This window comes from Malus domestica, chromosome 16 (assembly GCF_042453785.1).
Source record: "Malus domestica chromosome 16, GDT2T_hap1".
NCBI classification, from domain to species: domain Eukaryota; kingdom Viridiplantae; phylum Streptophyta; class Magnoliopsida; order Rosales; family Rosaceae; genus Malus; species Malus domestica.
In genome coordinates this window covers 8189902-8206469 of record NC_091676.1, presented here as the reverse complement: position 1 = coordinate 8206469, position 16568 = coordinate 8189902, and the positions used below count along the sequence as shown (strand labels likewise).

The 16568-nt window shown below is 37.7% G+C and overlaps 2 protein-coding genes, 1 long non-coding RNA gene and 1 pseudogene across 5 annotated transcripts; 3 read left to right on the top strand and 1 right to left on the bottom strand.

Annotated features, from left to right (window-relative positions):
• Positions 1-425: 425 nt before the first annotated feature.
• On the top strand, positions 426-5332 carry LOC139193225 (U-box domain-containing protein 6-like). The gene is made up of 6 exons (XM_070816250.1): positions 426-919; positions 1498-1590; positions 1786-1971; positions 2168-2275; positions 2414-3603; positions 4360-5332. Exons 2-6 carry the CDS (start codon positions 1540-1542, stop codon positions 5150-5152), a joined length of 2328 nt encoding a protein of 775 aa, XP_070672351.1. The 5' UTR covers positions 426-919; positions 1498-1539; the 3' UTR covers positions 5153-5332.
• A 537-nt stretch (positions 5333-5869) lies between these two features.
• LOC139192816 (uncharacterized) lies at positions 5870-7839 on the bottom strand. 3 transcript variants are annotated; one of them, XR_011577234.1, is made up of 2 exons: positions 7636-7839; positions 5870-6317 (listed from the first exon to the last, which is right to left on the bottom strand). It is a non-coding gene; the product is annotated as an uncharacterized lncRNA (long non-coding RNA). The 3 variants fall into 3 exon arrangements; XR_011577236.1 differs by lacking the exon at positions 7636-7839 and adding an exon at positions 7095-7431; XR_011577235.1 differs by lacking the exon at positions 7636-7839 and adding an exon at positions 6479-6667.
• A 3265-nt stretch (positions 7840-11104) lies between these two features.
• On the top strand, positions 11105-16006 carry LOC103425528 (geraniol 8-hydroxylase-like). Its single transcript, XM_029095915.2, has 2 exons — positions 11105-12081; positions 15233-16006. The coding sequence occupies exons 1-2, from the start codon at positions 11185-11187 to the stop codon at positions 15836-15838; spliced, it is 1503 nt and encodes a 500-aa protein (XP_028951748.2). The 5' UTR covers positions 11105-11184; the 3' UTR covers positions 15839-16006.
• Positions 12454-16006, top strand: LOC139192696 (geraniol 8-hydroxylase-like; annotated as a pseudogene).
• Positions 16007-16568: the final 562 nt, after the last annotated feature.

The following is a 16568-nucleotide window of genomic DNA, read 5'->3' as shown; positions in this document are numbered from 1 at the left end:
GAGTCGGTTTTTTGCAAGAAACGCTTACCTGACACAAAATAAAACCTATTAATAAGTCAGTTTGTTATCGAGTCACCATTAAGAACTCAGTAAGATATTTTTGCTAGATTTGGATATTAGAGACAATTTCTTGGACCCGTTAATGTGCTACGCTATTACACGACCTGTTTACAAAATAAAGTCGTTGTCTTGTTACATGTTAAAGACTCTTTAAAATAAATCTTTAACATGATACAACTATTAAAGTAAAATTTATAACAGAAAAAAAGTACGCGAACATAACAAACACGACTTCGTTTACCATGCCAATCTCCCGCTCCCAAATCTCCACTTATTTTACTTATCCCCTAATAAAACTCCAATTAATTTTTCAAACAATTTATAATTAATTCTTATTTTAAAGTAAATATCTAATTTCTTATAGTATTAGGGAATATCATATTACCCCCGCTCAGAATAACCAAAAAAATCCAAGGAATTCGCTCCTCTATTTTTGAATCTTACAGACCTAAACTAATGAAATGGGAATGTACATATCGTCGACGAAACCCTAATTTCCCATTCGGTTGCTGCAATTTTCCCAAATGCTCGTTTATGAAGCCTCCATAGTTCCTCTCCGCTTTGTTTTTCCGGTACTCAGCTCCCTCCCACAGACCCTAGCTGCTCGAAAAGATTTCCAATTTTTCGATTCTGTCAGCGGCATTGAGCTGTAAATTCCCAATTTGGTATCCTAAATCCCGCCTTTTGGGTGCTTCTGTTCCGCATCTGAATCGTAAGCAATTGGCGCGTTGTGGTTGTAAACTCTTCAAATTTAGTGCACGGAGCTTCTATAATTGCGGGGTTCTCCTCCATTTCTCATCTCTCTCTCTGCGCATCCAAGTTTGGAGTTTTGGGATTGGCCATGGTTGTTTCTGAGAAGGTCGTTCTTCGATTCATTTCTTTATTCGGGGTCTGAAAAGAAATGGAATTTTTGGAGAAATTGGTGAAATGTCCCAATAGATTTGTGTGTTTTTACTAATCGACGTTCGTGTCTGAGATTCTGTGTCTTTTGCCATTGGATGAAATGTCCAAATCAATTCGTTTTTCTTTTGTTTTTGTTCTTCAGAGGAAGATTTATTGTCTGAACCAACTGTGAATTTTTATTTGGCTATTTGATTCTTTTTTTTTTTCCCGGGGTGTGTTGATTTTCGAATGCTCTGTTTGGTTTCCGAGAAAATAAGTGTTTCGAATACGGGTTCATTTGACAAGTATTCCAATGCCAAGGAATGAATGAGTGGGCATGATGTTATGATTGGATTTTCGGTGGAATCATTGGAAACATGGATGTTATATTCATGTGCTTATTTTTCTTTATGCTTAATCCTCAGTTTACAAAGAAACCCAACAGTGCACAAACTATTTAGTCTATATTTCTGTTTTAAGGCTCTAGATGTTTAATTGTGAGGCTTCCTTTATGCCTTGGCTAATTCTGGTTTACTATCTTTTTTAACAATGCAGATGTTTAAAGTTGCACCATAGTTTTTCAAGTGAGTTTGAATCATGGATATTACTGAGGTTGAAGAAAGCTTATTTGCGGCCAGCGATGCCAAGGTATGAATGAAATATGGGCAGCAATCAATACAATTATATTTGCTAACAAACTAGAATTGTATGTTTGCATTATTTTTGAAGTTATCTCTATTTGGATAACTGCCACCAATGGGTCCTCTGAATATCACCTTTAGATTTTGTCTTATGGTTTATCATCGTAGATCATTGGTTGACTGTCTTTGTTTTCTTCTGCAGTTGCATGGAGAGTTGTGCAAGGCACTCTCTGGAATTTATTGCAAAATAATGTCAATATTTCCTTCTTTGGAAGCAGCGCGACCTAGGAGCAAGTCTGGTATCCAAGCTTTATGTTCATTACATGTAGCACTTGAAAAATCTAAGAATGTTCTTCAGCATTGCGCAGAATGTAGTAAACTTTACTTGGTAGGTATTCCCTCAATATTGCATTTGTAGTTTATGTAGTTATTGCCACTCCAACATGTCGACTAAACAATTATTTACCCCCTTCTACTATAGAGGAATAGATTTCTCTTTTGGTGTTTAAATTTGTTTCATTCGTGGTGAGGTTGTGTGTAAATTGTGTTCTTTGTATAATGGCCAAATTGTTTTTATCATTCAGGCTATAACTGGGGATTCTGTGCTCTCAAAATTTGAAAAGGCAAGATGTGCTCTCATGGATAGTCTTAGGCGTGTTGAAGACATTGTTCCACAATCTATTGGTTGTCAGGTAATTATCCTTCAAGGCCCTTTTGCAGTATCTTTTCCTGGTTGGTGGAAATTGCATTCCTTGCCTCCTTGGTCATGATGTTTCCTGTACATCACTTAGATGTGTTCTTAACACAGTTTATTGTTGAACTTGTTTCAGATTGAAGACATTGTTAGTGAACTTGAGGGTACTGTGTTGTCACTTGATCCCTTAGAGAAGCAAGTCGGTGATGAAATAATTGCGCTACTCCAGCAAGGGAAAAAGTTCGACAACTGTAATGACAATAATGAGCTGGAATCTTTTCATCAGGCTGCCACCAAACTTGGTATTACCTCTTCCAGGGCAGCTCTTACTGAGAGAAGAGCTTTAAAGAAAATCATCCAAAGAGCCCGTGCTGAGGAAGATAAGCGGAAAGAGTCAATTGTAGCTTATATATTACATCTTATGCGAAAATATTCCAAGCTGTTTAGAAGTGAAATCTCAGATGACAATGATTCACAAGGTTCTGCACCTTGTTCTCCCACTGTACAGGGTTCTATTGAGGATGCTGGGCCCGGTGGCAATGGTCAAGCATTTGATCGACAAATGTCAAATTTTAGTTCTTTTAATTTCAAAAGTTCTTTTAGTTCCAAGCCAAACAATCGGAAATCAGGTCAGATGCCTCTTCCACCTGAAGAATTGAGGTGTCCGATATCATTGCAACTTATGTATGATCCGGTCATCATCGCTTCTGGTCAGACATATGAAAGGATTTGCATTGAGAAATGGTTCAGTGATGGGCACAATACATGCCCAAAGACTCAACAGAAGCTGTCTCATCTTTCTTTAACCCCCAATTATTGTGTAAAAGGTCTCATTGCTAATTGGTGTGAACAGAATGGAATTTCTGTTCCAGATGGTCCCCCAGAGTCTCTGGACCTCAACTATTGGAGGCTTGCATTTGAGTCTGAGTCCACTGATTCAAAATATATGGGTAGTATTGGCTCTTGCAAGTTGAAGGGTGTCAAGGTGGTTCCTTTAGAGGAGAGTCATACTATAAAGGAGGATGTTGGAAATGAAACAGAAGATGTGTCTCCATTAGAGGAAGAGTCTGAGCTTGATGTTTTTGAAAGTTATCAGGATCTTTTAACCGCCTTGAATGAAGAGGAAGACTTCAGGAAGAGGTGCAAGGTAGTGGAGCAAATAAGGCTCTTGCTGAAGAATGATGAGGAAGCCAGAATGTATATGGGTGCTAATGGATTTGTTGAAGCACTTCTACATTTTCTGAGCTCAGCTTTGCGTGAAGCAAGTTCTTTGGCTCAGGAAAGTGGAGCCATGGCTCTCTTCAATCTTGCTGTCAACAATAACAGGTATAGCTTAACAGATTTTAGAAGAATCAAATGTGATGACTAGTTTTTTGATAATATTTTATTCATTTTAAACTGAAAGTTCAGAGGTTTAAACTGAAAAGTTCAGAGGTCTATTAGTCATCAATGTGTGGCGTCTTTTATAATAAAAAAGCGCCTGGGAAAGGGTGAAGTGTATAATTGTTTACAATGTGTTGATATTCCCTTGAGTCATGGGCGTAGAGAATGATGCATTGGCTTTGAACTCTTATTCCTTGGACTAGTATTCTTCATAACATCCTTCACCAGACACAAGTTTTCTTTCTTTCATATAATCTTCTGTTGGCTGAATATAGTTATAGATTCATATAGTAGCCTGAATGCTTCTTTTATTGCGTTGAGCGTAGCAACTGGCTTGAAGGATTTAAATACAATCAGTTTAATGGTTAGTTTTTTATTTATTGGCAATAGTGAGAAGATTTAAGTCAGGGTTAGCAGTATCTGCTTAGATTTCTTTGTGGAAGAGCGAAAAATTGTAGATTTGTCCCTGCAGTAATGGGGTGCTTGGACTTTTTATTGAGATCAGGGAGATATTGGATGACTTATAATGATATGTGTTAGATGTTGATTCTTCATTTATCACTTGGAATGTGTTGAATGTTCTGCGTCTTCTGTGCCACATTTCTGAGTAACATGTCACAATTTTTGGTTCTCTTTTATGCTTCTCTAAACCTTGGAAACTTAAGAATAATTTCTATTTCGTTGATTTTTCTTTTCCAGAAACAAGGAAACGATGTTAACATCAGGGGTAATTTCGTTGCTGGAGGAAATGATCTCCAATCCCAGTTCTCAAGGACCTGCGGCAGCCCTGTATCTGAATCTCTCCTGCCTTGAAGAAGCCAAGCCTATTATTGGAACAAGTCCGGCTGTCTCTTTCTTAACCCAGCTCCTTCGAGCTGATGTTGAAACCCAATGTAAGCTTGATGCCCTCCACGCCCTGTACAATCTATCGGGTGTCCAGTCAAATATACCGAAACTTATTTCAGCTGGTATTATCAGTGGTCTCCAATCCCTTCTTGCGGACTCTGGTGACCAAATGTGGACAGAAAAATGTATAGCTGTTTTGATAAATTTGGGATCAAGTAGTTCTGCCAGAGATGAAATGATGTCGAATTCAAGTCTTATCAGTGCACTAGCAACAATTTTGGAGGCTGAACAACCCATTGAGCAGGAGCAAGCTGTCTCATGTCTGTATATGTTGTGTAACGGGAGCGAGAAATGCAGTCAGATGGTCCTCAAGGAAGGGGTGATTCCGGCATTGGTGTCTATTTCCGTCAATGGCACATCAAGAGGAAAAGAGAAGGCTCAGAAGCTGTTAATGCTGTTCCGTGAGCAGAGACAAAGAGACCAAGCACCCCCTGAGCCGGAGGTGCATCTGTCGGTCGAAAATAGTGACAAGCCCATGTCTGTTCCGGAAAGCAAGCCGCTATGCAAATCCTTCTCAAGAAGAAAGATGAGCAAACCTTTTAGGTTTTTATGGAAGAGCAAAAGCTATTCTGTTTACCAGTGTTAACTCCCACGGTGCTGTAAATTTCAGTGTTGTATCGTCGTTTTATTCTTTTTGTTTTATTACTTTTGAAAGAGCGGAATGTACAGGCCCCCTGTAATTTATGGATTTTGGTTTCGAATTTACCTTTGAGGTAGGAAATATATGTCTTATGAATATGATTAATTCAAGTGGTTAACTCCCGCATATACTTGTTAATTTTTGTTAATTAATCTTTTTTAACTCATTCGATTCGACGGTCAGAGATTAAGAGAGTCTGTGAATAATACCACTCTTTTTTATTGCATGCTATAAAGCAAGATTGCTCGCTAATTGAACTCAGAATTTGGCCTTGCACCGGTTAAATAACAATTACAATATATACCATGTAATAATACCACAATTATATATCATGTTAGGTGGCATCTGATGTGGCTGTCCACATCATTTCAATTAATCAGAACTTTTATTCAATTAAAATCAGTTTAAAAAACCAATAATTAAAAAAAAAAAAAAAACTGCTTAAATTATGACTGGAGTTTACGATGAGTTTGGTTCCACGACTCCTCTGGGTTTTACGAGGAGTTTGCTTTCAATTCTTCATCACCACAATTGAAATCAACTTGGTTTTTTAAATGATGGAAAATTTCATGTGTAATTTTTCCAGTTGCCTGCACCTCTGAAATTCAACACCAAAACTCTCAGAATTGGTCTGAAAGTTGTAACTTACTACAATCTCTAATATAACAAAATTCCACTTTGTTTCCAATTTTATATTACAATTTGACCGAATATAAGCATGGGTACACTCATATTTTAGAACTTGGGTAATGATAGCAGAAGCTAATTAAAGTAAAGTTAGGGCACGTTTGTTTGGACTCTTTAAGTCTCACTGGACTGGACTGCCTTAGATAGGAGTCCTAGCCCGTGTTTGGCGCAAACAAGGACTATCTTTAATGACGTTAAGTCGGACTCGCTCCGACTAAAACCTTCCCTAGCTGTTCTTAGCGAGGCCGGTCCAAAACTGGAGGATTGCTAATCCCGTCTCTAGCGCCTACGTCGTCTGTGGCGTCGCCCTCATCATCCAGCGAACCCAATCACCAAATCTGGCCTTCTCCTTTGTACATGAGCTGCAACCTCCTTCTCCAGCCACCAAATCAGATTAAATCCCAAATACAGAAAACACCAAAATCTGCGATAAACCCAGAAAATTATTACCTTGGGTTGTAATGCTCTTCTCCATAAATCCGTAGGCATAAACTAAATCGAATTTGGAGATGGAAATCATAAATTCTATTAGAACTTGATTTGGGATTTTTGAGTAAAAGAGATGTGAGAAACAAAAAGAAATACATGTTGATCTTTGGATCCAAATGAAATCAGGTGCAGAATTGGCTTCCTCCTTTGAAGAAGAAAACATGGAGAAATAGGGGAAAAAAAGAGAGACGGGAGAGGGACGGTTGGCCGGAGAAAAAGGGATAGAAAACAAGGGAGAGGGAATGGAAAATGATAGACCTTTCGAGAGAAAGGCAGAAATATCTTAAAAGAAAAAAATAAATTAATGATAAAATATTAATTGATATGAATAAAATAAAATAATATTATAATTTATTAATTATTCTGCTTCTTAGTCCGACACTGCACCAAACGTTTCACTAAATTAGTCCAGCTTAGTCTAGTCTAAGCCAGTCCAGCTTAGTCCCTGCAGCTAGTCCAGTCTGAGACAGTCCGGCGCAACAAACGCCCCCTTACAGTCTTTAAAGTGAAAGATTCATGATTTTTGTGCACAAAACAATTTCAGTAGATGCAGTGCAAATAACAAAATTCTCGCACATTGCAATCGAGGACGTAGAAATTAAATCGAAATAGCTTAATTCTTTCTAGCTAAACAACACTATGCAATTAAATGAACAAAAATATGAGAGAGAGAGAGAGAGAGAGAGAGAGAGAGAGAGAGAGAGAGAGAGACTGATGGAGTTTCTCGGGGCTTCTCAGGTGGATCACAAACTGAACGGAGGAGGACGAGAGGTTCAAAGATCGGAGGAGAAGCACAACCCAGATAGCCCATCGGTTGGAGCTCCAAGGAGTTTGCTTTCAAGTCTGATCCTTCCTTCCCCTTCTCTTTCACTTCCTTCCTTCTCCTTCTCTTTGATTGTTTTTTTAAATTAATCATTTAATTTTTAGTTTTTTAAATTGATTTTAATTGAATAAACTGATTAATTTAAATAATGTGAATGTCCACATCAGATGTCACTCAATAATTAAGAAAGTTGATGTTTCAATTCAAAATTAATTGACCATAAGGGAAATAATATAATCTTTTTAAGCACATATAAAGTCATTTAATTTTTTAATATAAAAAAACACATAACATTTTCACACACCAATTTACGTGATTGGAAACATATCCTTACGTGGTAAATACTTATAAACGATTGTAATTGCTTTTAGAAAAAATATCTAAAAGAAAAATTAAAGTTTAATATCTGAAAGAAAAGTCGAAGTTTTACCCGATGTCGGACAAAACTCCACCATCTGTATTACAAATAATTGTCTGTACCCCTCACCGGCCATCAAGGGCGATAACTCTCACATCTCGAACATGGTAGAAGGCAAGTACAGATACAGCATCCACTTGTTCAATAATACATGCAAATCGGTCAGTTGGCACCCGTCCATTTCTCCATTTCATAAGGAAAGAAACGCGTCTTGTACTATACTTCGATGTACGACATGTATCGAAGTAATAGAGCATTAATATATATTTTTTAATTTTTTTTAGTCAACTGTTCAAACTCTTATACATATCATGTACATAATCTAACAGAAAAACTCAAAATAAATGTGTCTTCATATTCATTATCCTATTCCTAAAATGTGTCTACGTGACTGATAATGTTATAGACATGTTTTAGGCCGGAACCTCAAACTTATTCCTTTTGGTGGCGGGATGAGAATATGTCCTGGGTTGCCATTGGCAATGCGGATGTTAAATTTGATGTTGGGGTCACTTATCAACTCATCTGATTGGAAGCTTGACGATGAAGTTATACCAGAGACCATGAACATGGAGGAGAAGTTTGGGCTCACGTTACAGATGGCTTAACCTCTCAGAGCATCAGACCGTTGAATTTTCCAGTGATTGAAGCAAAAGGAAGAAAAAGTCATTGGCCTTTCTGGTGCGCATGAGCGCTGACATCGCCCATCACCGGCAGGCTCAAGGCTTGAAAAACGTTGGCTGGGTAGTCTAAGACCATCTCCAACTGAACGGTCTAGAGGGCCAGAGGGTCGAAAATGGCCCTAAAACCGTCTCCAACCGAGGGCAGGCCAGAGGGCTCGGGAATCTGGGAGGGCCAGAGGGAAAGTTATTTGAGCAAGTGATACGATATCTTGAGTTGGTGGTCTGTCATTTCTTACATGTAGTTGTTAACTGTATATGATCTACATTATAGACTGACATTTGGTTTAAAATTTAAAAGAGGAAAGCATTGCTACAATAGCTTTGAGGTGATGCAATGCTTTTGGGTAAAAATATGGTGTATGTGAAAGTTTTCCAATTGTCAAATAAGAAATGGTTGCTTGCAACCATGACAGTTTTTTGTGTTTGAAATGACCTAGTTGTTGCAAATTGCAGGGAGTACCTGCACTTCATAATTATTTTGCATAAAAATTGTGTTGATGCCGTTTAATTTGCTATGTTTTTTTTTCTACAGTTGAGTTTGTAAATTGTCTTTGGAAGACATTACTGAAATTAGTCTTTTGAATATTTTTAAGCTGTTAAGTTTTTACGAATAATTTTTTTTTTTTGGGGTCAAAGGTGAATAAATATTTGGAACAAACAACATGGCAATTTTTATTCCTAAAGAATGTTAAACACGACCCGTAAATAAAAAAAGTTAATTGCAGATCTATGGCAGTTATGGTCTAGTGAATGGTTATTTTGTTCTAGCAAACGTGGGTCGCCAGCTTTGGAGCAAATGCTAAAATAAATTATCAAATTGGGAATAAAATTTGTCATGATATGAGTTTTCAATTGGTGGAATGACTGCAACCGTTTCACGAAAAAAAAAAAGTTGAAAATGAATTAGTTTTTGTTTTATTTGACTTTTGGGCTCGATGGCAATTTCATAAATAATATGAAGTTATATTAATAGATTTTGCTTAACATCTGTCAGGGGCAAAGCTGGAAGAAAATTTTGATGTCGCATGTTGGGCTTTGCTTCAGCCCGTGGGACTTTTGTTTTTTTGGGCATGTTGTATGTTCCTTGTGTTATTTTCATTAAACGTCAAGCTCTTTTCATTAAATAAAAGTTGTTAATGGTTTTTTTTGTTAAGAAAAAGTTACCTCAAATCTTTTTCATTAAAACTTCCTATTTTTAAACTATTGAAATTGCTTTTTGAAAAATATCTAAAAGAAAAGTTAAAGTTTAATATCTAAAAGGAAAGTCAAAGTTTTACACGAAGTCGGAGAAAACTCAAGGAAAGTCAAAGTATGACAAATAATTGTCTGTACCCCTCACAGGCCATCGGACTTGGATTGTCTGCTCTTAGTTATGGTGCCCTTCCATGCCCTCCTATTTTGTGTGGTCACGGTTAAACCACGTCAATATTTTATATTAATTTTTTAATAAGATAATAAAATAAAAAATATTAAAAATATAAAATATTAACGTGGCTTAACCGTGACCGCACAAAATAGGAGCGCATGGAAATGCACCACAACTAGGAGGGCAGAGGCCATCAAGGCAATCACTATCGCATTTCGAATATCGTAGAAGGCAAGTACAAAGATACAGCATCCACTTGTTCAATAAAGTATGCAAATTGATCACTTTTGCTTCTTCGATCTGTCAATTGGCACCTGTCCATATCTCCATATTACAAGAAAAGAGACGCACCTTGTATTGTACTTGGGTGTATAATATGTATTGAAATAATAAAACGTTAATATAAATGTTTGTCAATGCATGGGCCATAGTACCTTAGCATTTGGGACAGCCTCAACTCATTTGAGCCGGAGAGGTTTTTGGAGTCGAAAATTGATGTTTTAGGCCAGAACCTCAAGCTTATTCCTTTTGGTGGCGGGAGGAGAATATGTCCTGGTTTGCCATTGGCAATGCGGATGTTAAATTTGATGTTGGGGTCACTTATCAACTTATTTGATTGAAAGCTTGAAGATGAAGTTATACCAGAGACTATGAACATGGAGGAGAAGTTTGGGCTCACGTTACAGATGGCTTAACCTCTCAGAGCATCAGACCGTTGAATTTTCCAACGGCTGAAGCAAAAGGAAGAAAAGTCATTGGCCTCTCTGGTGCGCATGAGCGCTGACATCGCCTATCACCGGCAGGCTCAAGGCTTGAAAAACGTCGGCTGGGTAGTCCAACGGGCTTGGTAAAGCCCACAAATCGACCCTAAAAACAGTGAGCCGCTAGAGCAACATTTTGGAGTTTTGATCAATTTGTCAGCCACCAACCACCGACCTCACCTCTCTTATCTGCAGTTGCTGTTTCTAGACTATTGTACCACATGATCTCCATGTCCTTTATCTTTTGTCTACAATTATTTATTGGAGAACAGTAAGGATTTAAACTATTTTGTTTATATGCATTATTTTGTTAAATGACTTCGTTTTCTAGATGACACACAATTTATCTCTATATAAAGGAGAACGTAAATTTTAATAAATCTTTCATCTGGTAAAAAATGCTTCTCACGTCTTATAACTTTTAAAAAGAAAAAAAAATTAATTAAATAAGTGCAAAATAATAAAATAATTTTCAAATAAAATTCAAAAGAAACAACCTCACCTATGTAAAGAAGTTAGTAGGCTTTTTTATGAATTTATTACAAATTAAAAATAGTAAATAAAATTTTACTGGCGAATTAAAAAATAAAAAATAAATAAAAATACATAAAGTGGTCAGAATAATGAAGTCCACACGCGCCCTATCACAGTATCACTTCCCAATTTGGATATATACGCAAACATTCATCATCTCTTTCAACAATTGCACCAGAGTTAAAGGTTTAGGAGAACGAGGAGACAGAGCTCAGAGATGGACATCTTGAGTTGCATACTACTAGGTCTAATGGTTGCATGGATCTCAATTTATACCCTCTATTATTCACTTGGAAGAAGATCATCAGTTACCACAAGGCTCCCACCTGGACCAAACCGACTTCCCTTCATTGGCAATCTCTTAGAGCTTGGCAACAAACCCCATCTCTCTCTCACCAAGCTTTCACAACGCTACGGCCCCATAATGGCCTTGCAACTCGGCCAAATAACGACGGTGGTAATTTCTTCATCAACCTTCGCCAAAGAAGTCCTCCGAACCCACGACCAACTCTTCTGCAACCGAACCGTCCCAGATGCGCTCCGAGCTTGTCAACATTCCAAGTACGGCATGGCTTGGATACCGGTTTCACCTGCTTGGAGAAACCTTCGCAAAACATGTAACACGCAATTGTTCGCCACCAAAATTCTCGATGCCAACCAAGCCAACCGTCACCTAAAAGTGCAAGAGCTCATATCTGACGTCAATGAAAGCGCTGTAAACAGTGAGGTGGTTGATATCGGAAGGGCTGCTTTCAAAACTTCGCTCAATTTGCTGTCGCGTACAGTCTTCTCTGTGGATTTAGCGGACCCACACAGTGCGATGGCGAGAGAGTTCAAGGACTTGGTGTGGGGTATCTTTGAAGAGGCCGGGAAACCTAACTTGGCTGACTATTTTCCTGTGCTCAAAAAGATCGATCCCCTGGGAATTCGACGCCGTTTGACTGGTCACTTCCGAAAGATGCTTGACCTCTTTGACCGCTTGATGATGCAACGGTTCGAGTCAAGAAAAGTGCTTGATTATATCATGACTAATGATATGTTAGATACCCTGATAAACATTAGTGAGGAGAAAAATGAGGATATGGACATCGATGAAATTCAACATCTGCTCCTGGTTAGTTGTCTACTCTCTACCTTCATTGTTTTTGATCTTGATGAACCGATTCTTTGAATTTGATAATATGTTTATGCTCAAAATTGCTTAGAGGTAATTGATAATTACTCGCGAGTTGTTACTAGGTAATTATTAGGGTGAACAGAATGGAATTTATGTTCCAGATGTCCCCAGAGTTTTTGGACCTCAACTATTGGAGGCTTGCATTTTGAGTCTGAGTCTACTAATTCAAAATATATGGGTAGTATTGGCTCTTGCAAGTTGAAGGGTGTCAAGGTGATTCCTTTAGAGGAGAGTCGTACTATAAAGGAGGATGGTGGAAATGAAATAGAAGATGTGTCTCCATTAGAGGAAGAGTCTGAGATGTTTTCGAAAGTTATCAGAATCTTTTAACCGTCTTGAATAAACAAAAATTAACAAGAATATGCGGAAGTTAACCCCTTAAATTAATCATATTCATAAGACATATGTATTTCGTACCTCAAAGGTAAATTCGAAACCAAAATCCATAATCAACATCATCTAATAACTTTCGAAAACAACATCTTCTGATAACTTTCGAAAAGTCAAAGTCAAATTAAGTTGCTTTTTAAAAAAATATCTAAAAGAAAAGTCAAATTAAGTTTAGTATCTGAAGGAAAGGTCAAAGTTTTACACGATGTCGGACAATACTCCACCGTCCGTGTGACAAATAATTGTCTGTACTCCTCAAGGGCCATCGAGTGCAAACACTATCACATTTCGAACATGGTAGAACGCAAGTACAAAGATACAGAATCCACTTGTTCAATAATATATGCAAATTGATCACCCTTGTCTTTTGGATCAGCCAGTTGGCACCTGTCCATATCTTCTATTTCACAAGAAAACAAACGCATGTTATAATATACTTCGATGTATGACATATACTAAAATAATAGAGCGTTAATATATTTTCTTTATTTTTTTAATGAACTGTCTAAACTCTTATACATACTATGCATCAAAATCTAATAGAAAAACTCAAAATAAAATGTGTCCTCATATTCATTATCCTATTCCTAAAATGTGTCTACGTAACCGATAATGTCATTGACATGTATAGCACCACTCCAACCGGACTATATTAGTCCCATCCTTGCACTTTACGCAAACACCCACACACAGAGAGAGATGGATTTCTATTGTATGGGACTATGTCTTCTCTCTTTCTTCTGGATCACAATCCAAGCTTTCAATTCATTAGCTAAAAGAAGCAAATCCAATCCCAATTCCACAAGGCCTGTTCTTCCACCGGGGCCGAAGCCATTTCCCATCATTGGAAATCTCTTAGAGCTTGGAAACAAACCCCATCTCTCTCTCACTAAGCTCTCCCAAATCTATGGCCCCGTAATCACTTTGCAACTCGGCCAAGTAACAACCGTGGTCGTTTCTTCATCAACCGCGGCGAAAGAAGTTCTACGAACGCACGACCAACTCTTCTGAAACCGAACCGTCCCAGATGCGATCCGAGCTTGTCAACATTCCAAGTACGGCATGGCTTGGATGCCGGTTTCACCTGCTTGGAGAAACCTTCGCAAAACATGTAACACGCAATTGTTCGCCACCAAAATTCTCGATGCCAACCAAGCCAACCGTCACCTAAAAGTGCAAGAGCTCATATCTTACGTCAATGAAAGCGCTGTAAACGGTGAGGTGGTTGATATCGGAAAGGCTGCTTTCAAAACTTCACTCAATTTGCTGTCGCGTACAGTCTTCTCTGTGGATTTAGCGGACCCACACAGTGCGATGGCGAGAGAATTCAAGGACTTGGTGTGGGGTATCTTTGAAGAGGCCGGGAAACCTAACTTGGCTCACTATTTTCCTGTGCTCAAAAAGATCGATCCCCTGGGAATTCGACGCCGTTTGACTGGTCACATCCGAAAGATGCTTGACCTCTTTGACCGCTTGATGATGCAACGGTTCGAGTCAAGAAAAGCGCATGATTATATCATGACTAATGATATGTTAGATACCCTAATAAACATTAGTGAGGAGAAAAATGAGGATATGGAGATGAAATTCAACATCTGCTCCTGGTTAGTTGTCTACTCTCTACCTTCATTGTTCTTGATCTTGATGAACTGATTCTTTGAATTTGATAATATGTTTATGCTCAAAATTGCTTAGAGGTAATTGATAATTACTCGCGAGTTGTTACTAGGTAATTATTAGGGTTGTGCATAGTCTGAAATTGGTCATCTAGTGTATTAGATAGACCAACTTTTTAAATTAAATTTGCAAACGGTATGATATGCTACCAATAGGAAATAAACGCGTTAACCAACACATAAATAATAGTCCAATCCTCAATAACCACATTATATGATTTATAAAATTTAGTTTAAAAAATTGGTCTTCCTAACATTAACCTTTCTCTAATAGACACACGAATTTCATCAAGAAAGATACATGTGAGCTGATATAAGTAGTTTTTTTTAAAAATTTTTAACTTGTCTGTCGTCAACACTAGTGTATTAGATAGACCAACTTTTAAAATTAAATTTGCAAACGGTATGATATGCTACCAATAGGAAATAAACGCGTTAACCAACACATAAATAATAGTCAATGTTGTATTATAACTTTATCATTAATGCAAAAAAATAATTTAATTTTAAAGATCTAGAATTTTAAAGATTTGAGTTTTATATATGCCTAGACAAAGCTTAAGTTTTTCTTTTTCAGTGGCCAAATCTCATTATTAAAAAAATATATATATAAAATGACTTGGTTTTCTTGCGTGCAAAGCTGCAAATCAGCAACAAAAGAGTTGAACACAACATGTCCTACCCAAAGTTCATCGAGCATTTCATCAAGCAGTTGGAGGACAATGTCTTAATGGCAACTCTAAGCTTTAAAGCGGTAACACTTAGGACTTCGACAGCGATTTGTCATAGTTAAGAGGGTCTAACCCCCTCTGCCCCTTAATGGATCCACCCTGATGGAGATCTTGTGAATATCTCTATGTGCTGATCATACTGTGTACAATGTCATGATTTTGATTTTGTTACATACAAATTAAGTGATCTTTAGGCTTGTAACTTGTCACATACTCGTTTTTCTTGTAGTGCTTCTTCAATATGTATGTGGGACAAATGACGTTCCACTTCTCTTTAATCGTTCATTACAGGAATTATTTGCTGCCGGAACAGATACAACATCATCCACACTGGAATGGGCAATGGCTGAGCTACTCCGCAACCCGGAAAAACTGTCAAAAGCTCAAGCGGAGCTGAAGCAGATCATCGGAAAAGGAAAACTGGTTGAGGAATCTGACGTTGCTCGACTTCCTTACTTACAAGCAATAATAAAAGAGACATTCCGTCTGTACCCAGCAGCGCCTTTACTACTTCCCCGAAAAGCCGAAACAGACGTTGAAATCGGCGGGTACGTTATACCAAAGGGTGCACAAGTGTTTGTCAATGCATGGGCCATAGGAAGAGATCCTGGAATTTGGGACAACCCGGACTCGTTCGTGCCAGAGAGGTTTCTAGGATCGGAAATTGATGTAACCGGCCAGAACTTTGAGCTTATTCCTTTTGGTGGTGGGAGGAGAATGTGTCCTGGCTGGCCATTGGCAATGAGAATGGTGAACTTGATGTTGGGTTCGCTTATTAACTGCTTCGATAAATGGAAGCTTGAAGATGGAGTTACACCAAAGACCATGAACATGGATCAGAAGTTTGGCCTCACTTTACAAAAAGCTCAACCTCTCAGAGTTGTTCCTATGTTATAGAAATATAGAAGAACCCAGCTTGATATCTACTTTCATGTTTCTACCATATAAGTTTTGGGGCGAACTGCAAATTTCGTCCCTAATTTATCACGTCAATTAAAGTTAAGTGCCTAAACTATTTCAAAAAATTAGTCCTTGAATTATAAAAATCTGCCAACTACATCCTCATATTAGATTCAAAGTTATTATATTCAAATTTCAGGCATTTGATTGACAAATGTCAAATTTTAGTTCTTGTAACTTCAAAAGTTCTTTTAGTTCCAAGCCAAACAATCGGAGATCAGGTCAGATGCCTCTTCCACCTGAAGAATTGAGGTGTCCGATATCGTTGCAACTATTAACCATAGTCATTAGTGATGACATGGTTACTTAGTAATGAAGAATATAGTTAGTTGAAATGTGTTGGTAAGTTCTCATAAGGATAATATTGGTTAGTATAGTTAGAAGGGTATTATTGTAATTAGGTTATATAGCTATATAAGGGATTGTGTAGCTATCATTTCCTTAAGTTCTTTTGTATACATTTTCTCCATTTTTAATCAATACAATCTTTCTGGTTTTTCTCTCTATCATCTTCATCTTCCTTTTACCAATTCTCCATCTTTTACAATGTAGTTAATATGCTATCAGAGCTACCAGGCTCACGCCATGAATTCTGGTGGTTCCGCTTCTCAGTTGTTTTCATTTTTTTTCCCAGTTTAGCTTTCCTTCAAATTTTCATTAGATATTT